This window comes from Lutra lutra, chromosome 1, assembly GCF_902655055.1.
Source record: "Lutra lutra chromosome 1, mLutLut1.2, whole genome shotgun sequence".
In the NCBI taxonomy this organism is placed as follows: Eukaryota; Metazoa; Chordata; class Mammalia; order Carnivora; family Mustelidae; genus Lutra; species Lutra lutra.
The window spans coordinates 148,856,923-148,880,675 of NC_062278.1; the positions used below are offsets into that span (position 1 = coordinate 148,856,923).

General features: G+C 42.9%; 1 protein-coding gene across 2 annotated transcripts in view; it reads left to right on the plus strand.

Annotated features, from left to right (window-relative positions):
• TGFBR2 (transforming growth factor beta receptor 2) overlaps positions 1-23,753 on the plus strand; it is an 88,960-nt gene that overhangs the window by 13,691 nt on the left and 51,516 nt on the right. For both annotated transcript variants that reach the window (XM_047738933.1, XM_047738942.1), the window contains one exon: positions 21,252-21,420. In XM_047738933.1, the coding sequence (XP_047594889.1) occupies positions 21,252-21,420 (169 nt within the window). The remainder of the gene's footprint in view (positions 1-21,251; positions 21,421-23,753) is intronic.

The window sequence follows — 23,753 nt, forward strand, 5'->3', positions numbered from 1 at the left end:
GTCGAATAAAGAAAGAAAATTCTTTAATAAAAAAAAAAAGTGAGTGACTGAATGGTAGATGTCTGTGTGACTCATATTCTGCCAGTCCAAACAGTTTTGTTTTTCTTTCTCTACTTTGATTCAGACATTCATCTTTAAGTTCTGGAAGGGGAATCTTCACCTTGACCTCTGACATAATGTACCATCAGTACTTTAATAAAATTTATGTTAAAGCAAGTCATGGTGAGCATTTTGTAAGGTGCCAACTGTCAAATCATTCTGTTGTACCCCTGAAGCTAATATATAATATTGAAAGTCAAGTGTACTTCAGTTAATATTAATGGTAATAATAATGAGAAAAGAGAGTCCTTTAGAGGGAGTCCCTGAAAATCATGGGAAAAACTGATCCAGTGTCACTTCTTCCCAGTTACAGGAAGTGACCGTGGAGCCCACCTTGGCACTTGTGCTCTCCGAATGGAAGTGCCTTGAAGTTAAGAGCCAATGAAGGGGCTGGAGGTGGTAGTTGAAAGCAGCCACTTGTGTGCTCTTTATCAGCAGTGACCAGGGCTGCAGTGGAAGGTCCAGATGTTTGTGAACATTTCTGCCCACAGCCCCCTCTGGCACATATCTCTTGGGAACCTATAAAATGTCCTTTGTTGTTAAAATGGCTGTTAAATGAATATGAAAAGCACAACAAACATCCTAAAATAGTCATTTGCCAGCCTGTCCAGGCAGATAAAAAACTAGTGTCAGGAAAACAGAAAAGAGCAGGGATTTGAATAACTTTATTCTTTTTGAGGCTTATGGGGGAAAGAGCACCAGTAGGAAAAAAGACTGGTGTGATAACTTTGAAGAAAACATGTTGACCCTGTCTGGCTGTAATAATTTTTTAATAGTCCCTTATGTTAATAGAGTGTTTTATGTGAACTGTTTCACCTGGATGTCATATTTAATTTTGGAAACAACCCTCTGAGTGGGTATAATTACCCTGTTTTACAGATGATATGGAAACAGAAGCCCAGAAAGATGAAACCATCTGAGGCATTGTAAAGACTCACAAATTTGTGTTTCTGTCATTTTACCATTTTTTGATCTCATGCTCCCTTGCTGCCTAATTTTCTAGGTAAATGTAAGACAAACACTACGGTCCTGTTGTGTTTTTATATTTCCATAGCTAACTTGTAATAGAGGGGATGGTAGGGTTCACATCAGAAGCCCTGTTCTTTGCCTCAAAAATCGGAAACCATATTGAGGACGGGAGAATTCCCTCCTAAAAGACACACTTCTCTGAGGGCTTTGTCCCCGAGTCTTACTAGAGTTCAAGGCTATGTAATGAGTCATTTTTCTTTTTCTCCTTTTCTTGTGGGACAGTTTTTCTTTTACACACTGTGCGGTCTGCCTTTTTGAGGGTCATGTCATGCCTACCAGTAGACACAGGTTGCCATTTATAAAAGACTGTGGTAGTTGCCATAGTCCTGTCATTTTGCTCTTCTCCAGAGCTTCAAGGTCCTTCACATAATCGGGGAGATGGACGTCTTTACACAGGAAGGGTGTGTCTTTGCCATATAGGCCTGGAGGTCAAGTGTTGTCTTTGGCTTCCTTTCCCAGAACTTCTTAAAGATGAATGTCTGAGTAAAGATTTGGAGAGGAACAGGATTGTTTTGACTGGCAGAACAGAAGAAACACAGACATCTAGGATTTATTTAAATTACTTTTATATAAAAGAACTTATATCTTGAGGAGTAGCAAAGCCTTCTTATTTGACTGACATTTTCAAAGGTGATGGTAAAGAATCACCTTCATGAGCAGAAACTGCATTTGTTTGCCAGCCACATGAAGGTAACTGATACGCCTGCCTGCCTGCGATTTGTTCTATAAAATGTCATTTCCCCCACAGCATCAAAGGGGAAGTTGAGTCATGATGTCGTTTACTCCATTTTGGTTAAGGAAACAGGTTAAATAAGCTCCCATGTTGTATAGTATGGACTTCTTTCTCCTCTTTTCCACCATTATTCATCAGGATGATTTCCCAGTGGATTTGGGATTAAGGATTATTCTGATCCTTCCACCTCTGTGAAAATTTCCCAGAAGAGATCAGCTTCTTTAAGGAATGACTGGGTTCATGAATTTATATGGAAAGTGGAGAGACCTTCAAATTAGAAGAGATTTCAGTGTTACCTTTTTGTGTACTTCTTATCTAAAAGGGATGCCATAGTAAATCTTCTAGAGGACTACCTTTTATATCATCCTTTAAAAAATGGTAATTTGTATATACTGTTTTCTGTTAAGGCAGATGTAATTATATTTTGAAAAATATCCAAATTTTGAACATCTCAGAGATGGTCCTTCTTCAGATGTCTTACATTGGTGGTGCTTAGTATGTAAATGGAATAAGAAAGAAAAAAAAATCAGAGACTAGGAAGAGAAATTAAACTGTAGGACTATATTGACTTAAAAGTTATTTTTTTGTGTTGTATCTATTTAGCTTCGAGATTTTCTGAAGGAAAGGCTTATCCACAACTGTTAACTCTGATCTAGGGAACTGTTTATCTTATTGATTTCACTGGTCGTTTATCTAAAGGGAGATACACTTTCTTATGTTTGACTTTTCTGAAATCATTATTCATTTTGCCGTGTGGGGTCAAAACCCTTTAAAAATTCAGCTTTCTCAGGAAATCTTCTCCTCAGGTCTTCCGACAGATCTTCCTTCAAACTTATTGTGCCCTAGGTGATTGGCAAAGGATTTCCACCCTTTAAAAAGATAGGAATTTGTAAAACTCCTACTAAAAAATTAAGCTAAAAATGACCTTCCAAGGAGTATTTGTACAATAGCAACCAAATACCTGACACCAATTATGTTGATGATTCCTGCCTCATCCCAAAACATTATTAGAGTTTGAGTCACATAAGAAAATCACTTGAGGGGCGCCTGGGTGGCTCAGTGGGTTAAGCCGCTGCCTTCGGCTCGGGTCATGATCTCAGGGTCCTGGGATCGAGCCCCGCGTCGGGCTCTCTGCTCAGCGGGGAGCCTGCTTCCTCCTCTCTCTCTCTGCTTGCCTCTCTGCCTGCTTGTGATCTCTCTCTGTCAAATAAATAAATAAAATCTTAAAAAAAAAAAAAAAAAAAAAAGAAAATCACTTGAGGGGTGCCAGGGTGGCTCAGTCGATTAAGCGTCTGCCTTCAGTTCAGGTCATGATCCCAAAGTCCTGGGATCAAGCCCTGCATTGGGCTCCCTGCTCAGTGGGGAGCTTGCTTCTCCCTCTGCCTCTGCCCCTCCCCCTGCTCATGCTCCCTCTCTTTCTCTTAAATAAAGAAAATCTTTTTTTAAAAAAAGGGGTATATAAAAGAGATATACACTGATTAAAATGTTCTGTTATAATGCCCTTTGCGACTTTCCTAGCAGCCAGACCAAGCTGCAAAACATGGTTTGTAGTATACCTGCCCTCCTTCCTCTCTCTGGGACTGTCCGCTTTCTCTAACCCCCAAGTTTGTTCCTGTTTAGTTCTTTGCTCCATACAGAATAAATCCTTTCCTGAACCATATTTATTTTTTTTTTTTATACTTCTGGCTGCACATAAAAATCATCTGTGGAGCTTTTAAAATAATCCAGTGCCCGAGCCAAACCCCTGAAGTTTTGAATCATTTGCCCTGGTGTAGGGCCCTGGCATCAGTATTGCTTGGAAAAATCCCCAGATGGTTCTGTTGTGGAACCCAGGTTGAGAAACACTGATTGCTACAAATGGAGGATTTGAACAGAGAAGTCAAGGTATTCACTTAAAGCCCCTCTGCAAAGCCGTACCATTGATTAGGGTCAGAAGATCCCACCTTCTGACTCTAAATCCAGTATAGCAAATAAAAGAAAGGCTTTGTTACAGAACTATGGGAGAATCAAAAATCCCTTTCCTTCTGGAAACTCACCAGCAGAGCAGGGTTAATTGCTCATGTAAAAGCCTGTCTCACAGTACTCGTGTTTGAAAATCAAGGCCAGAGGGACTGCAGCACTGCAGGGGGGTGACTTTCCAAAGGAACAAACGGTTGACCTGGCTCGGAAAGCCTGGACACCCCTCCGTGGTACCATTCATTGTCCACTCGTCAGCAGTGGTGTTTCTGTGCTTGCTTCAGGAAACTGAGGCACAGCTGGGGAGAAGCTTGCATGCGATGCACGCCCACCAGCCACACGGAAGAGGTGTCCAGCTCTCCCAAGCCACAGCCGACACGGGCAGTCAGCACACTCTCTGTCTTGGGTCTCTCCTCGTGGAAGATGGCAGACACTAGTGTCCTTGGAGAAGCCATTTTCTGAGTCCCTCTCCAGTCAGAATAACCCCCACAGCGGCTGGCAGAGGCACTGAACTCTTTCTGAGGCCTGGGCAGACCACCCTGGGGATGGGAGGTCCTGTGGGGAGGTAGAAATGCCGGGGGTGAGGAAGGCAGAAGGAGTTAACATACCATAGAGTTTCTGGTTAGGGGTTGTTGCTCAGCAGAAAGATAATCAGACTATGGGGGCCTTAAATACCAGGCCATATTGTGGTGGCTTAATTCTCTGAGTCACTGGCAATTTAAGTGGGGACATGGCATAATGGAGCCATCGCAAAACCAAGAGTTTGTGATGTGAAGGCTGTGAATGCCTTTCCTCTTTGCCTCCAGTGGCTGCCTCTGTAGTTAGCCAAGGGCAGGGGTGCCCTTCACATCCTGCCCATGCACCTGGTCAGCCCCTGGGCCCTTCTTAGGGGTCCACTGTCAGCACCTTGTGATTTTTTAGAACACCAGTTCCTTCATGGTACCTCAAAAGCTATATGGGGAAGCTCGGAAGTGTCCCAGAACTTCTAACATTTCCACCTTCTGTTTAGGTTTTGTACAGCTCTCACTCTGTACGAAGGTGTCTGCTGACTCCTCTGGAATGAGGTGTGAAGGAACCAAGCAAGAGTGCAAATGCATTAATTCCAAAGGGATGCTTGCTTTTGCCGGGACCTCACTCGTAGACCTTTTCCTGACATGTTCACACCCCAAGTATCTCCAACATATGCTTCGTACTTTTAGAAATCTGAAGAATTTAGAGTTTCAGTTGGGTAGAGCCTCAGTGGAATACTTTTATTATATCTAATGCCGTTTTAATGGGCTTGAGACTAGGGAGGTTGGGTTGATTGGACAACTTATATAAACCATTGCAAGGAATTTACTGGAGTGGAGAACGATGCCAACAGCCCAGAAATGTGGTGTTTAGGGAGCTTTTTACTTCTTAATCACCATGACAATATCGGGACAAATTGTGTAACCTTTTTAGACAGTAGCACTGTTTACTAGAACTTTCTGCAATGACAGTATCTCATATCTTGTGCTCTCCACTGCACTAACCATTAGTCACCTGGGGCTTGAAATGTGGCAGGTGTAACAAAGGAACTGAGTTTAAAATACTATTTTATTTCCATTACACTTAAATGTAAATAGCCACACGTGGCTATTGGCTACCATAATGGACAGAACAGTTACAGAAGATCCTTTAAAATCCTCTTTCTTTTCAGGTCCTCTGAAGGAGCACAGTCAGGTAATTTCTTAACCTCTGTAGTCCTAGTGGGGCCGATTACATTATTTCTATCTTTCCACCCCTGTACTTGGGAATTGTAGGCTCTTTCTGTCCTGGACACATGATATTCTAATGTTTATGGAAATACCCTTTAGTAGTACACTTTAATTATAATACTTTGTTCTGGGAGGATCCAGCCAGGCCTCTTTTTATCATCGTGTTTTCAGTTTTAGTCTTAAAAGGGCTATAAAAATAGCATTGTCTTGCAAGAAAAAAAAAAATGCTTAAAGTCGATGGCCGTGGAGCAGTAGGGATTATAAAACATTCAAACTTATCCTGGGAATACTGAATAAAAAAAGAAGCTAAGGAGGCAGGTAGAAGTCTCCAGGGAGAAAACTTGCCCTGGAGGAATGCTTTTAATTAGATTTAGCTTCCCTCAAAAGGGTCTAGCAAAGTGGCTTTCCCTGAGGACATGGGGATTTTCCCCTGTGAAGAAATTCTCTCCCCCATCGGCCATCCCTCTATTGTGTTCTTCTGCACACTCACCCTTACTTGACGTGCCGTGACTTAAACCTTCCAGAAAACCTTGGAAAAGAAGCCAGTATTTTTTTCTCAAATGTTAATTTCCTTGCTTTAGGCTTATGTAGGCTTTGACTAGAAACTCAATCTGTGCACCTCGGCTCTGCTTTATGTTTCAGTCATTGAAATGGAGCTTAGTAAGAATTACTTGATACCTTGGGAGTCAGATGAACCTCACTTTTTTTTTTTAACATTCTTTTATCTTAGGCGCAGGGATTTGCATTTTGAGAGGCTTTGCCAGCTGACTTGAGCCCCCACAGGTTTCAGCTTGTTGCAAACTGATTTTGGCCCATTTTTCTCACTTCTGGAACCTTCTGTTGCTGCCACTCATGGTTATGAGTTTACTGGGGAACTCTAGTCCTAGTCCGTAATTGTCTTGTGTCCCTACCTCACAGTAAATACTACAGATCACCCATCGTTTCCTACATAACACCTCCCTTAAGAAGTCGGGATGGAACGTTGATTACAAAGGCCATCCAAGCCAGTAGACAAGTCTTTTCCCCATGGCACTTCTTTTCTGGCTCTGCCCTACTTCTCCTTCCGTGTCCCTTGCAGCCTCTGATGTCAGAGCTCCCTGGAAGCTGAGAAGCCCAGGTTTTTCAGGATTTCTTCAGATCAGCATTGTCCAATAGAATATTCTATTGTGATGAAAATGTTCTACATCTCTTCTAGTGACACATGGCTACTGAGCGCTTGAAAATGACTAGTGCTACTTGAAACCAAACATGTGATTTTATTTTACTTTAGATATTTATGTTTATGAATTAAGTTATTTAAATTTAGAAAGCCATGTGTACTCCTGGACACCATATTACACATTACACATATTACACAGTGCGGCACCAGACCATTGGCTTCAGAAAGCATCTTCTTTTGAGTGCCCCGTGGTGGTTTTTGTTTTGTTTTGTTTTTTAAGATTTTATTTATTTATTTATTTATTTATTTGAGAAAGAGAGAGAGTATGAACAGGGAGGGGGCCGAGGGAGGGGGAAAAGCAGACTCCCCACTGAGCAGAGAGCCCGATGTGGAACTCGAGCCCAGGACCCTGGAATCATGACCTAAGGCAAAGGCAGATGCTTAACTGACTGAACCACCCAGGTGCCCTGCCCCATGATCTTCTACCTTTGTGAACCAGTCCTTCCCAGAAAAGAAGTTCTCTTGACTTCTGAACTAACTTCTTTATACTGCTAATTTTGATTAATGGAAACTTAAGCTTTTTATTTTTATACTGTTAGACGCCACACAGGTTGTTCACACTCTCCACAACTGGGTTCAACATGCTTTTTTTTTTCCATTGTCCTATTTCCTCTGTGAGCATATCTTTATTCCTTGTCCAACAACTGTAAATTTGCATTATTTTATTATTATTTTACAAATAAGAGAAATTTGTCAGAAAAGTAGATGTTTTCTCCAGGAACCTAAGGAAGGGATATGAAACGTGGCGTCGCAGCACAGAGGGATATGAAAAACTGAAAACAAGTGTTTATTGTGTGTCAACTACCACATGCCAGTCAATATTGAAGATTCTAGAGTAAAGCAATGAATGAAACAAAGTCTCTTGTGCTCAAGCTAGCAAACAAGATTCTACTAATATGTTGGAGATGTTAAGTGCAGGGTGAGGGGCAGAGACTGATGATGAGTAATTTTAGAAAGGGTTGTCATACTGCTATCTGAAGAAGACTGTCTGGAGTAAGAATGTTCCAATTGGAGGGAATAGCAAGTCCTAATGTCCTAAAACCAGAGTGTTCGTATTACCTCTTCATATCATCTCCATATCCCCATGGTCTCTCATCTTCGTTTCTCTCTCTCTCTCTCTCTCTTTTTTTTACATTTATAGGTACATATTTCTAGATTAGATTCCTCAAGATAAGGAGTCAGTCCACAACCCCATTGGTGTTGGTAAAAAGGTTAGATTAAGATGGATGAGAGACCACACAGTGTAGTCCAAATGTGCTTTCTTGGTCACCAGTAGGGGCCATGCAGCAATTTACATGTCTCAGCTCTCGTTCTGGCACTGGGTAGTTTCCAGCACTAGGGAGGTTGAACAAGTCAGATTATTTGAGTGAGGGGCAAATCCAAGGGGCAGAAGTTCGCTGCCTATGAGAGTGTGTTTCAAGTCTTCTGAAGAACTCAAAGGTATTGTCATTTGACCTCCCAAAGACAATTCAAAACATTTTGAAGTTTGAGTTACTTACTGCACGTTTAGCCCTAGTAATGAATGTTATTTTCGTATGCAAATATGGCTGTTCCCAGTGGTGGAAGGAGCCCCCTGTATTCCAGTACCAGTGGCAAGAACAAGGCAGCTCACAACTGTGGGTATGCCTCTCATTTTCTGTATCGAAATGACTACTGGGGAGTCTATCTTGACTCCTCCACAGCTTGCTGACAATGAAAGCAACATCCTTACGTAAATTCTGTCTTCTCACCAGCTTCGCTGGGGTTGTTATGGCGTGGAGGGAGGTTGACTTTTTACTCAGTGGAGGAGAGCATCACACAAATCGCAGCTCCTCTACCTTACGAGGGCCCTCTCTGCTGTTTACCGCAAATAACATTAAGGTCATGACAGCGATGAGTAATGCCCAGGAAAGGCATAAGTCCGCCTCACACTTTCTCATCCAACTGCACTGTGAGAAAACAAGCAGAGTTGCCCAGTTTAAGGGCAGATTCTCAGATTTCATTTCATATTTCCTACCCTTTGTTGTCCCTTCTTGAAGGCTTCACAATACTTAAAACACGTTTCTTTTTTATTTCACTTCCTCTGTTTGAAAAACACGAAGGGAAGGTTTCAAAGCATTTGGTGTGACTTACAAACCAAAGTGAATCTGAACGTGCCTTTTAGTTCTCTTATGCCGACTAGGCAAGGGCAGTTTGGCTGCTACTTGTCAGTTAAAAGTCTCCCCAATTTTTTTTAGAAGTGGATCACAGTTTATTAATATAATGCTAAAACTATACCAGGAGTGGTTTTTACTTTCATTTCCTTAAAACTGACTGTAATTTCTTTGCCTTAATTTTTACTTTAGGGAAAATAGCCTTAAATAGATAGCATAATAGAAGGAGCTTGATTTGGAATTTAGGGCTTTTAATTTAACATTTATTGAGCCCGTTTTGTGACACACCCTGGGCCAAGGCTGTCCACCTTGGAACAAGATAGATGACGGTCCCTGACCCCATGAAGCTTACAGCCCACTGTCAGCCCACCTCAGCAAGTTACTTTAAATGCTTCCCTCTTCTGTAAAATGGAAGCAATAATGCTAATCTTCCATAGCCATTTGTCAGATGTAATCAAAGTATAGATCAAGTAATAGGATGTTTTTGTACAATCATATGTGTTATTATGATTTATCATTCAAGCAGGGCCCAGAAATGGATTCAGAGTAAACAGAGATTTTTCTAATGCTGGAGATTGTTTTTTTAAACTGCTAGAGTGAATGTCTGTGCTTGAAACCAGAATTTCTTCCACATCCCCCATAAAATTAGAGGAAATGCCTACAAGAACTGAATGGAAAGTGATCCTTTGTCATCAGACATAATTTTCCTTCCTTCCAACCTCGGGATGCACGAGTATTCATTTTGCAACATGGACCCGCTACAGTGATCGGGTTTAAACCCGAGTGTGAACAAGGGATGTGGACCCCCCACAATTGCAAAGAGTGGGTTTCTCAATGTGCAGAGATCACAAAACTTAAACCACTCTGCTTGATCGTTCTGAAGCCATTTTTCTTATAAGCTAAAACATAGCATCTCGTTCTGTTTAACCAGAACTGCCAGGTCAGGCTGGAGCACGTTTGAATGATTGAGCTCTCTTGACTTCTGGGGGTTGAAATGTGAGTATTTTCCAAAATGAAAGGGATTTGAAGATCATCCTATTCAGCCCAACTCTTTGACTGTCAAAGGTTGGCCACGGAGAGTGGTTTAGTAGCTTCCTGGAGGACCCAAAGCCTGCTCACTGTGGGTCCAGCCCCTTCTCTGCTGCAGGCTGCTTCTGACTCCCAGTGTGAGCTCTCCTCCAGTGAAAATTCTATAGCAATATCACATAATTAATTTTTACATGAGTAAATGGCTTCAAGGAGAAGAGATTAAGGAATATTGCTTTCCATATATCTGAATGGCATGAAAACGTCTTAACTAGATACTTAAAAATCTAGTCGAATTGTTGCTCATATTCTCCCATTTTCTCATCAGCTGTGAATCAAACTGTACGGGTTTTATTTCCCTGAGAAAGAAGGCCACACGTAACTTCATTTCAACATTTTAGAATTCCATGATCTTCAGGCACCTCAGTGCCTCCCCATCTCTGCTTGTCAAACTCTCTAATTTTATTAGTGCGTTGCCAAATAACACACAAAGCGCCTCAAAACCAAGGCAGATCAGCTCTCCCTGGTGAATATTGTGCAAGAGTCAGCAGAGGATTCGAGAATCGAACTCGATCCTCAAGTTACTAGCTATTTGCCAGGCCTAATAAGCTGGTGATGAACAATATTTTAAAACCAGATGATCTGGCTCTGGTAGGGTATTTAAAGATCCCAGCACTCTTGGGAACGTGACTATAGCAGTGGTTGATTCCATTAGATTTCTTTGAAAGCTTTGGATAGTGGTGGTAACAAAAAGTTACTATATTTCAGTTTTTTGTTCACTCAAATTTCCTGAAATATTTTGTAGAAGTCATCAAACTGCTGCATTCTGTTGATGAGTAGGAATAGATTTTCCAAACTCTTAATTATCTTGTCATGCCTTTCCTGTAATTTTCTTTTGAGAGAGAGTGTTGCACGAGTGCTTGTGTGGCACTTTCTATTGTCCAGACGACTTCACATGTAGTCCAAGCCTGCTTTCTCTTCATCCTGACCCTCGAGAGTACCATTTCATAGATCAAGAAATGGGGTTCTGGGACGCCTGGGTGGCTCAGTTGGTTAAGCAGCTCAGGTCATGATTCCAGCGTCCTGGGATCGAGTCCCGCATCAGGCTCCTTGCTCAGCAGGAGCCTGCTTCTCCCTCTGCCTCTGCCTGCCATTCTGTCTGCCTGTGCTTGCTCTCTCTCCCTCTCTCTCTGACAAATAAATAAAATCTTAAAAAAAAAAAAAAAGAAAAAGAAAGAAAGAAATGGGGTTCTGAGAAGTGTAGTGGTTTGCCTTGGGTCTCATGGCTCTGATTAACAGCAGAACCTGAACTCTGAAGTCTTTGACTTTAAAACCATTGTACTTCACCAAGCTGCCTCTATTATATATGTCTCCCCAAATGAGTGAAGTAATTGCAAAGAACCAAAGCTCTTTTCTAAGAAACATACTGCTCCTCTGCCCCTACCTGCCCTCTACCCAACTCCTTCTGGCCACACTCTGTCTTTGCCTTCTGCCAGAGGGACCATAAAGTTCTGCCTGAGAACCTTTACAATGGGGATGGCTGTCACACTGCTAGGATCAGAAAGGCTGACGGTTTTGGCTTTGTTTCTCATGAGCTGTCTCTCATTGACCTTTGATAATTATTTTACCTCTTCGACCCTTAATTTCCCCATCTATTAACTGGCAATGACAAAATTACACGGCGGTTGTGATGAGTAAATGAAATAATCATCACAGCACTTGGTATTGGGCTAGGCATTTGGTCTGCATTCAATAAATGGTGTAGAAATACCCATTATGATTACTAGCTTTATGATGATGGTAATGATGATGTTCCTATGCAGATCTGACTTCTCAAGTAGAAAATTTTCCTTTTCCTTGAACTGAAATAAGAGTCTCCATATTCATGAATCATGTACATATTGAAATATATCCATATTAGAGAGTTACACATGAATTTTTGCATTCCAGTTAAACCTCCAATACTGGGAGCCCCTGGGTGGCTCAGCTGGCTAAGCGTATGACTCTGTTTTGTCTTGCGCCATGATCTCAGGGTCCTGGGATCCAGTCCAACATTGGACTCTCTGCTCAGTGGGGAGTCTGTTTCTCCCTCTTCCTTTGTGTCCCCCCCACCTCTCTTTCTCTCAAATAAATACAAAATAAAATCTTTAAGAAATTAAATAGACCTCCAAGAGTGGAAGAAATAATTGAATAAACATGTTAAAAAAAATCATTAATGGTAAAAATTCAGATGGCTGCAGGGGCCAGAAGGAGTAGCAGAGAGGACCAACATGGATTCTCGTGCCACTTCAAGGGCCCAGCCCCCCTTTCCAGCTGACTGCGGGCTGTCCTCAAGGGACCCTGTAGGCCCACTGCTGCCACATCTTTTTATTTTCTTAAATGGAGTTGGAAATATGGCTTTTCGTGCAGAATATCCTCATTTTAACACTTGGGACAGAGGACCTCCGGGGACTGTACGTAGCTTATACAGTTCCTGCTCTAGTGTCTCCCAGATGGGTCTACTCCTGTGTTACCTGATGGTCAGAAACCAAGCATCTGAGGCCTCACCCCTCAAAAAAGTATTTTGCCTGTGTGCTAAAATATTCCCCGTCCTTTTCCATAGTGGGAATATGGGAATCATCTGCTTTGACCAATATTTTCACATACTTGATACAACTGTAATTGAAACATCTCTCAGGCACCAACCAGGCACCAGGACACTGCAGGACATTTTGAAGAGAAGGGGAGAAAGCCTCTACAGAGAAATTTCTAAATGAAAAGCCTGCTCTCACCGGAAATTGATATGCAGGCCAAATTCCTTACTTCATTGAAGCAAATGGTTCATCTCAAGTGCCTGTTTTTCTGATTCTCTAAGAGTTTTTACCTTAAAAAAAAAAAAATCCCTTCCCAGCTTTTCCATTAATTTTGGAATTTGGCATTAGGCTGCCTCAGCACTTCGAGATAAAGTATTGTTTAAAAATCTAAAATGAGTAACTTCATTAAAAAGCACATCTTCATGAAGAACCTTTCCATTTCCGAGGTTCTTTTAATAAAAATCATTTTTGTACTCTTTCTTTTTCTTTTCTTTTCTTTTTTTTTTTTTTTTTTGGTTCCCTGTAAGAGCATAAGCATCTTGAGGAAAAAGGATTATGTCTTATGCTATCTGCCTTTGCGATCATGGTTTAATAGAAAGCTGCTCACAGAGCAGATACGTAATACTGTTGGTTTATGTCGGCTAATTTTTCTGGTAACAATTTATTTGAGCTGAATTGGAATGCGATAGCACTCCATAAGTCGTGTGCTCATTATTGTGCCTCTATCAGGCTATTTACCAACGCTGTTGTGACTGTCACCAAGGAGTTAGCTAATCATATTTACTTGCAATAATCTCTGGGTCCTTTCGCTTGCTGCTACAGTATACCATCCAAGTTGTATTGACTCAGGGAGAATTGTTTTTTCAGTTACTATTACTTTACATAAAGTACCAACTTTCAAGCACTTCCCAGCAGAAGAACAGTTAATATTTTGACAGTACGTGAAATAGTGCCAAATTATACTCCTTCACTTGGTATGGTATCCCATTTACATTGATGTGGCTTGATGTTTTCGGCTGGCTTCATCTTTTCCTCAGCCCCCGTCCCCGCATGCTCCTGGGGTTGGCTCATCTCAGAGTCTCTACAGTTAGGACTTGCCAGATAAATACACTGTGAAAATCAGCTTTCTCAATGATAAACTAAAATTTACATGTATGGACGGTGGTGTTTGTTGCCGACTGCTCAGCCCTGCCCAGCTCTCTGGGGGCTGTTTTTCTACTGGATCCCTATTAAAGATGAAGAAGAACAATTGAGAATGTTAACAGTTTTTCAGCTCTTTGAATATGGCAAAAATGCTAGCATCCTGAAATACTGACTTTGGCAATAACAGAGATATTTCCGTCTGCAAGAGTCATTTTAAATGTTTGGGTTTTGTCACCTGATATGTGACCTGATTCTGGGACATATATCCAAAAAAAAGAAAGCAGATTCAGCAAGTGTTGGGAGAACTCAAGCTGCACTTCATCCTCAGCGATCCAAGAAATTCAAGGCTAAGCAAGAAAACAGAGTGTGCATATTGGGAGCTATTTGGAGCTCTAGGGGCCGGGGAGTGTTCAATTGAGAAGTTTGCTATTGAAACCCCAGCTCAGTTATTTTATGTTTGTCACTAGAAAATGCTAATTACTTTTCCATTCAGCTACAGCTTGTTTTATTCTATATGTGGCTTTAAAAAATTTCCTTGTAAATCAAATCTTAAAAATCATCTTTTAAAGACACAGTCAAGTTTTCAATTTAAAGTACCCTGTTGGATGAATCCCTTTGAAATATGCCTTAATCCCTTGATTTGCTTGTTGGGCGAATACAGATTTCTATGTTTGTTTATGCAGTTTCCTTAAAGCAATCCATAGTGAACAATTCAACTCATTTTAGCTAAAAAGGAAAAAGAAAAAAAGAAAGAAAGAAACCAAAACCATCAAAGCTAAAATCCTCAGTAGAAGAAATCAAAGAGGGAGAAACACACACACACACACACACACACACAAGCGCACACGCACGCACACGCACATACACCCCTCCTCACCATATCATTCAGAGTTACCTATGTTTCAGGGAAGTTTCATTAGGCTGGTTGACAACTGTCCAGATTCATTAGTTTATTTGCCAGCCCCTGACTTTTAAGTTTTTAAACCAGGCCTTGAGTTTATTCAGTTCATTTCTAGAGTAGACTATTTCTATTATAAGAGTAGGCTGACAAAGTCTGAGATTCTGTTCCTGGCCCTTGTGCTTCTGCTGGGACTTTTTCTCTGCCTTCTTAAGTCTCCTTGCCTTTTGTAAATCTCATCTGCGTCAAGCCAGGCATATGAACGGCATGCACACCAGAGCATTGATGAGCCCCTCAGCGTTCCCATCTGTAGAATGCAGGAAATATCTTTTCTATTAGGTTTTGACTGGAATGATTTTTCTGCCATTTCAAAAGATACTTTAGCATATGGACCAGGTCATCCTTGGGAGGTTTTTTTTTTTTTTTTTTTTAAAGTATTATTATTACAGAACATTTGCATGAAAATGTTCTGAAATAAAATGAAAGAATTGATGGGTTCAGGCTGCTTGTCTCTATGTCTCTCCTTTGCAAACCCTGGTCTCCAGGTTAACTATGTGATGGTTTCATACTGATCCTAGGGCCCAGAGACCATGTGGAACCATCACTTGAAGGAAAGCCCGCCTCCCCTGCTCTCAAGATGTTTATAATTACTTAGAGAATGAGGGTTCAAGCCCTTTTAAAACTGAAAAAGAAGGTATTACTTTGTGTTAGAATCTCCAGGTATGCCGTAGAGAAGAAGAATATGTCGGAGATATCTTTGACTTAATCATTAGGTGTTTTTTGTTTGTTCATAGTAATTGGCCAAAGTATTTTATTCACTTGGAAATGTCTTTCTTTCATGAAGGATCATGAAGGGACTCCTCTGAGGCTGCTTGACTTGCTGCTTTGTTCTGGAGGGGAGGACGTGTGTGACGGGCCCATACATTTGTCCCACCTGGTCTTGGGGGCCTTAGGGTGTTTGTTGCCAGCATCACAGACCATGGCGGCTGTCTGCCAGATGGTTGCCTCAGTGTCTGACTCTGAAATGCCAACTGCAATTAAAAACCTTCTTTCAGAGAACAAGTCTTTCAATTCTGGGCCCATATGGTGATCAGAGCCTCTGGGCCTGTGATCGTTTAAGAGGCCAGACTCAAGAGAAAAGCAGATGGAATGAACTGTAAGATGAGACATGCCCGTAAAAAAAAAAAAAAAAAAAAAAAGGTGAGGAATAGTATTTAATTTTGCTGGATCCAGCATTAGTGGAGAAAGGGAAATAGTGGCCAGTCAAAAACTTGGGTTCACCCTCGCCTTCCCACTCAACACATGAACCAGGAGCATGGGCATAGCCCGGGACCGGTCTCAGCTCCTACCTGGAATGCTCAGTTTAATGAGGACTTGGCCATGTTACAGGGCCCAGTTCCTCCATCAAACATTAACCTGGGCGTTGCTGTGAAGGTGCTTTGCAAAAGTGATTAACTACAATTGGCTCACTGGAAGTAAAGGAGGTTATCCCTGGTAATGTGACTGGGCCTCTCCCAGTCAGTTGGAAGGCCTTGGGAGCAGAAAAGGTTTCCCCGAGAAGCAATTTCTGTCTCAACACTGCCGCATTCATTCCTGCCTGACTTTGCAGGCTGCTGGACTGCCTTATAAATTTCAGACTTGCCAGCCCCCCTATTGCATGAGCCAATACACTACCCCACACCTGCGGGGTAACGTATTCCCAAAAGCTTTGTGTCCCTCTTAACATCTGAGAAGCACGGCTGAGAAGCGTTCTGAGTTCTGTTCACCAGTTGCCATGGATTATTCTTTGAGAGGCTGCACATAGTTGGATCAGTTTTTGTGGTCCTGCTCTGAAACGTATAGCACTCCACAAGACAGCCACAGGTGTGTGTAGAATAAATAGATTCTTCATTGCCCCCCAAAACACAGCACCAAACAGCAGTAGGATTCAAATGGGCGTGAATGCCTTTCTGGCAAAGTATTTAAGATTATTTGTAGAGTCTTGAGATTTTTACCTACTAGCTCAGTTAATAGTTGACACCATTCCAAAGATACAGACTAAGAATTTATATTCAAAACTCCCTGTATTTATCTAGAGTAAAGCTAAGCCTTACTAGGCTGCTCATCATTGACCTTCAAAGACAACAGTACTTTTCCAGCAATAGACACAGCTAAGCATTTACTTAATTCATATTCTCAAGACCTGGAACTTGTGTCTTCAGGCAATGAGTTTGGGGGAAAATGTGCCCTAAAATGAGGAAGGCAGCATGACCTAGACTGAAGGGCTTGATATTACTCACGGGTTTGTTTGAAGAAAAGTGAACTATGATGAACCATGTGATCCCATCATATGCTGAAAAGAAGCTGTCCAGGCTCACTTCCTTCAGCGCATGACTTTCTAGGTGAGAGACACTCTTATTGGAACCTCTTTTTTGGGAGACGTCATGAATAGCTGATTTGCCCGTTATGGGTAGAAAGTTCCCTGGAGATGGTCAGCGGGGCACAGAGGGCATAGAGACACTAAAATACACTACCTTAATATGAGAACAGATTAGCTGAAGATGCAGGAGTCATTTAACCTGCATGGAAGTCATTTTGAAGTTAGGGTCTACTCTGGGGTAATGAGATGGCTTTTGTTGTGCCATTGAGGGTAATATCTTTGTCCCTGGCTATTCACATACATGCATTTATTCTTCAAGACTTAGGCTTCGTGAACATTATTAAACAGAAGGTGCTTGATGCCCGTGGTTGCAATGGTAACTTCTTTTCCCACTGATTGGAACGCACAGATGCGATCATGCCTGTAGTGAGTAGCCATCGCCACCCTTCCTGCTCCCAGGAGCCCTCCACCCCTCTGATGAACAGGAACTACTTAGGGTGTTATCTGTGACCCCGGAGGACACCGGGCTAGTCCTTGGATTCTTCAGTGGGGATTTGTGGGTCTTCAGGGAGTCTGTAAGTCAGCCCCCCGCAATGATGAGCAAAGCTTTGTACGTAGGTATCTCGGTCCCTTCTCCCCAGCGTGACTCCATCAGTTTTTATTCAGTGATCTTCAGCACAGCCTAAAGGTAGCTTTGCCCCTTACACTTCACCCTATGCCACCAACACATATTCACGAGGGAATCTTAAACCAGAGGCTGACCATTACTGAAGGTGGGGAGCCTCCTGAGGTCAATTAGTTAAGGAGTGGCTGTCGGGGGAAGGGAGGGGGAAAACTATAGCGACTATGCCCCAGGTAAAGGCTTTCACATTTTTCGAAAAGAAGGAGAAGAAGAAGCTGCTCAAGGTGAAAAGTCTGTTCACCTTAGCAGTGGTCACTTTAATGATAATAAAGAGACAAAGGAGGCCTCCTCACTGGCTACTTAGGACATGATATGTGACGACTTACATACTTTAACTGGCACACAGTAGGTGCTTAGTGTGTATGAGTTCCCATTGTATGCCGTCCTCTCCCCCACAAACCTCTGCCTCCAAGTGTGGAGTGAAGTTCGCTGTTGGCCTTTCTCCCAGAGTTCATTGCAAAGGTCTTCTCTTTCTGGACCTTGCTGTAGGCAGCCGCCATCATACACCTGCAGGTCTCCAGGGGCCCTGTTCGCTGACTGTGATCTGAGTGATGCCCCTGGATCTGTGCAGCTTGGTGGCCATTCTCCACTCCTTTTTTTTTTTTTTTTTCCTTTTTCCATGGCCTCCTTTGGTGTCTTCACTGTTGATCGTCTTTTGTAGGCATCAGATCTAAACCACTTATGCTTGTCAACACATCTGTGGCCGCCTCTGTGGCTTCCAGCAGCAGACTTACTGGTGGCACTTCTCTCATTTCACTCCTGACTCCTCTCACTTTTCTCACACTTCTTAGCTTGTGTTAGAAAAGCATTGGCCAGCCCAGCAGAGGACCCCTTTCCATCTGAGGTGTAAAAGAGTTCATCACATAACTTTCAGACCCTGTTTTTCACAAGGAATCTCCTTCCAGATTTATTGAAGGGCTGCTCCTTCACTGTCACAGAAAGTGTGTGTGGGGGGGTGGGGATCGGAGTAGGTGTTTCTTTGTTTTCAGCCAGTCAGGTTGTTTTCAACTCATTCCAGGTCAGGGTTCTCTGCCTTGGGTGCATGTTAGAATATCTGGGCAGCTTCAAAAAATCTCAATTCTCAGGCCACCTTCCAGAATAATTAAATCAGTGTATCTGGAAGTAGGACTCAGGCCTCATTATTTTTTAAACCTCCCTAGGTGATTGCTTCTAACATGCCCTCAAAGTTGATAACTACTAAGACAGGCTAAAATCCTAAAATGTGAGAAGGCTGAATTCTATTTCATGGAGGCTTGATTTTATATTTAAAAACAACAAAGCTTCCTAGCCAGCAAATACATGTTTGTGTGAAACATACTCTATTAAAAAATTCACATAATCAAAACATGACCCAGATTTTTGTTGTTTTACCCATGTCTTTTAGGGAAACCTGAGGGGTTAACTTAGTTGTTTCACAAATAGATCCAACTTTAACTATTGTAGAAAAAATATATATATTCATTGTTGTGTTAGTCCCAAATTGAACAGAAAGTTCAGAAAGCATTTTGGCCTGTATTTTTAGCTTAGCATAGAGCTCTTGGTCTGGGAGACAAATTTCAAAATAGTTTGTTGCCTAAAAATACACTTCCTGAAATGAACTTGAGGCCTGAGAGGGATGAATGGGTGTTTTTTTTTTTTCTTCTATATTTAATGTTACCACAAGAAAGCAAATCTTAAATTTATATATGTTTGTATTTTTAGAGACCCAGGAAACAGGTGCTATGCCCAAGTGACAAGAAGGGTTTTGTGGCAAAGTGTGGATGACAGAAATCAAAAATTCATGAGACAAGGAGAGACCGTGGGAGGGCGTTAAAGTTGTTTGTCTGGCTTTAGGCAGGAGCATATTTGACACAGGGAGGAGATGAGGAGGCTCTCCTCAGGCCTTTCCAAGGGAGATCGCTGGCAGAAACACACCTCCCAGCTGCCTAATAGCCAGTGATTGGTCCAGCGCTGTACCTTGTCTAAGCACGTAATCTTTCTTAGACTAGCCTGTAAGTGTTTCTAAGTTCATGTCTGTTGACCAAATGCCTCGTAGCCTTGTCTTCCTTCACTTGATTCTCCAAACTCAACCCTTTAATTTCCACTTTTGCCAGTAGAAATGGATCTGTTGGAGGAAGAAGATGGGGAAGGTGGTGTTACACCTTTTTTAATGGTCTGGCAACGTGTAGCATGTGTTTTGCTAAGAACGGTCCTGCCTGTGATGTACTATAGATGACTGTGAATGAATATTGCATTTATAATCACCACCCTCCCCATCTGAGTGAAGAAGTTCTATATCCTTTCCCACAAGGCATATAGGGCCAAGTGTGAACTTCTTAAATTCAGTCACTATTCACCCACTCACTCAACAAATACTATCGGATACCTTCTATGGAGCAGGTCCTCTTCTTGACACTGGACATCCAGTACATAAACAAGACAAGAGCTCGTGGAGCGTACATTTTGGTGGATAGGTTATAAACAAGTAAGTGAATGAGGTCGTTGTGCAGGAGATAAAACAGAATTCTGGGCTAGTTACCCATGGGCTGCGTTAGGATGAAGAGGCGACGTTAACAGGGGACCAGAAAGGTGAGGAAGGGGATTGTAAGGGAAAGGCTCTGAGGAGGAAGGAACTTGGCTTCTTCCAGCGAAGGCCCATGTGTCCTAAAAGGTAATGAGTAAGGAGTAAATGGGTTGGTGGTGGGGGATGAAGCCAGAGAGGTGGTGGAGAGCAGACTCTCAAGGTGGAACTCGGCTTTTCCTCACCTGCAGGACTCCAGTGTTCTGAGCCTCACCAGTGTTTGGGATTCTGTCTCAGAGACACTTATTCGGTGTTGGTTAATCACCTAATTTCCCTCAAGGCAATGGGAGAAATTAGAACCAGTCTCTCTCTCTCTCTCTTTTTTAAGATTTATTTGTTTATTTGAGAGAGAGAACACAGAGGGAGCAGGAGAAGCAGACTCCCTGCTGAGCAGACAGCCTGATGCAGGACTTGATCCCAGGACCCTGAGATCATGACCTGAGTGGAAGGCAGATGCCTAACTGACTGAGCCACCCAGGGGCCCCTAGCACCAGCCTCTTTCAAGCAAGGGTCTTAGAGCTCTTCCTATGCAGGTCGGAGAACACAGGCAGTGCCCTGCCTCACCTACAGTGTCTTCTCTGAGTTGGCCAACAGCCTTACGCATTGCACAGCTCTACACCATTGTGACCTGTCTCTGCCCATCTTGGTCGTGACTCTTGTCAGGATCCTTTATCCTCTGTGCTTCTCTCTATCTTGGGTTACCCTACCCTCATCTGTTTCTTCGTCTGTCTACCCACCTAAAGGATAATTTCCTTAAGACAATATTCTCTGTGCTCTTACCACCCAGCACTGTGCAGTGGACCCGTCAGATCTATGGTTCTTGATTGAACAATTTTTGTGTTGGAGATAGAGTGCCTTATGGTAACCACTGACAAAAGCAAGAAGTTACTCAAACCTCCCCCCACCCCAGCTACACCGCCCCCACCCACCCCCACCCCCGCCGCAATGGCTTTCATTACAAATTGCGTACGTGAAGGAAATTCTAATCTGATGTGAAGGCATTATTTGGTTCATTTGAAATTGCATAACATCATCAGGAATTCATTGGCAGGCTGCCTAGCAGTGAGATACTCATTTAGTGTGTCTTTTTTTTCCCTCTCCAGTTAATAATGACATGATGGTCACGGACAACAATGGTGTCATCAAATTTCCGCAATTGTGTAAATTTTGCGATGTGAGATCTTCCACCTGTGACAACCAGAAATCCTGCATGAGCAATTGCAGCATTACCTCCATCTGTGAGAAGCCACATGAAGTCTGTCTGGCTGTCTGGTAAGGCGGCTTTTGAAAATCTCCCTTTTCCCCCTTTTGCAAGTGATGCACGCCATGGTACCTTAGAGTCAAGGCTGTCTCCATGCCCTCTCACATGTCCCTTTCCTTCAGGCCGTCTCTCTTTCAATGATCACATGTAATTTCCAGAGATATTCTGTACATTCTCAGATTCATACACACCCATGTGAATCGCTATATATGAGCGTGACGGTATATAAGATGACCTTTCATATTTACAATAAATCCGGGGCCTCTTCCTTTTATGAAGGAGAGACATTTGCCACTTGTCATTTTAATTGACACCTGCTTCGTACCCCAGGATGACACCAGGAGCTTTGTTCTTCTGAGGCAATCTCAGTCTTGTTCTGCGGAAAGAGAGGAGATGAAAGGTGGGCTGTTGGAAGAGGGAAGCCTTTGTCAAAAAAAAAAAGGAAAAAAAGGAAAGCTTTTTGGAGAACCAGAAAGACAACCCATTCTTCACTCTAAAGCCCTGACCAGTTCACTCACAGCACCACAGGCTACATGCGACATCTTCTTGGATCAACACTGCGTATTTCTCTTAGATCACATTCCCTCCATATTCTCTCTCTGTCCCTCCCTCTCTCTCTCTCCCTCTCCTTTTCATTCCCCCCACCTTAACACACACACATGCATATGGTGCTCACAAATCCTTTGATTCTGTCATAGTTACAGATTGGGAGTCTGAACAGAGATGAAAGGAAAAAAGAGATTAAAATAGCCCCCATTTTATAAAAAAAGTATAAATTCATTAATGAAATATAACATTTGCAGGCTTATTCTGATGTTTTGAATTTACCAGCCTTTTTTTTTTTTTTAAGTAACCTATGTGTCTCCTGGCCAGATGGCAACTGAGAATATAAACCCAAATATCCCGCCCCCCTTGTTGGGGGAATAAGTCTTTAAACCACATATAGTTAGTCTTGATGATAGATCTGGAAACCTTGCCAATTTCCACACACACACTGCAGATGAACTCGTTTCTTAAGCACTAAAAGAATGTTAACAGCAAAGAACTGTCGTGACATCTCGCTGTCCCCGCCAGCTTCATTCAGGTCCAGTTCCGAGCACTGCTTTTGCAAAAGGGATTTTGACAAAGATCGTGTCCAGAGGCAAAGGGGCCTGTAGGACTGCAGGCTTAGGAAGCAGAGATGTGAGGAATGGTCGATGGAATCAGATACAGCCAGTCCAGTAGAGAGAAGACTTGGGTACCGTGGAGAGATCCTGGAAGGGCTCTCAAGTGGAAAATATAATAAACTTATCCTGTGGAATTCCGAAGGGCAGAAAGAGGATCCATAACGTTTACCAGGGGACAGACTTCAGTATAAATTTAAACGTTTTCACCATCATGGTTTCCTAACAGCAAAACAGTCTTCCTCCTCTGAGGAGTCAAAGTTCAGGAGACGCTGGAGGACCATCCATCAAAGGCTAGTGCAGGAAAGACTGAGACGCCAGATTGGGTGACCTCCCTGCTTCCTTCTTTGCTCCTGTTTTCTGCCGATCATCTTTACGTGAATGTGCACTGTGGCATGAGAGCTTACTTCTGCTACCCCATACAGGCTCATCCAATAAGGGCATTTTTTTTTCTTGACCCACCATACAAACCCCATCGATGGAATGTGAATCAAGTCTCTCCGGAGAATGAGGCGTTATGTTATTCGCTGTCTCAGGAAATGTGAGCCTGTAGGGGAGAGGAAACCAACCACCACCACCCCACCCCACCCGTCTCCTCTCCGTTCCCACTGTAAAGAGTTAACGCAGTGAATGTTTTCACCTGTCTCGGCAGAGACAAATACTCCCGTGGAGTGGGATGTCAGTAAGAAGAAAGGGAAGCGAGACGTACCGTGGTGCACTTCGCTGATCCCCCTCAGCGGTGAGGCGCTCTGCCCTCAGCTGCTGGCCCAAGTCGCTGCGGAGGGATCCCTCCGAGTCCCTCCAGGGGAGTACCACCCCCTGCCCACACTGCCTGGAGCTTCTTCCCTCTTTTGGCCCCTCCTCAAGTTTGCTCCTCTCCATAGGCAGCCAGCTTCCCATGACTGGTTGATGCCGGGGTCCAAAATGCTGGCCACTGGGCCTCCTTCAAGACAGCTCTGACCCGCCATCTTCCGAGGCGTCAGTGAGTCGGTGGCTGTGATCTGCACTGGGGTTCCACCCCCACTGTGTGCGGTGCTGCTTCCCTTACAGGTGCCTCTCGGTAAACTCTCTGCACAGAAATCTCACAGCCTTAAGGTCTGTTTCCAGGGAACTCAAAGGAACAGCCAGGTGTAGAAACTGAAAAAAAAGGCTCTCCCCTGAGAGTACACTGCAGTGCCTTT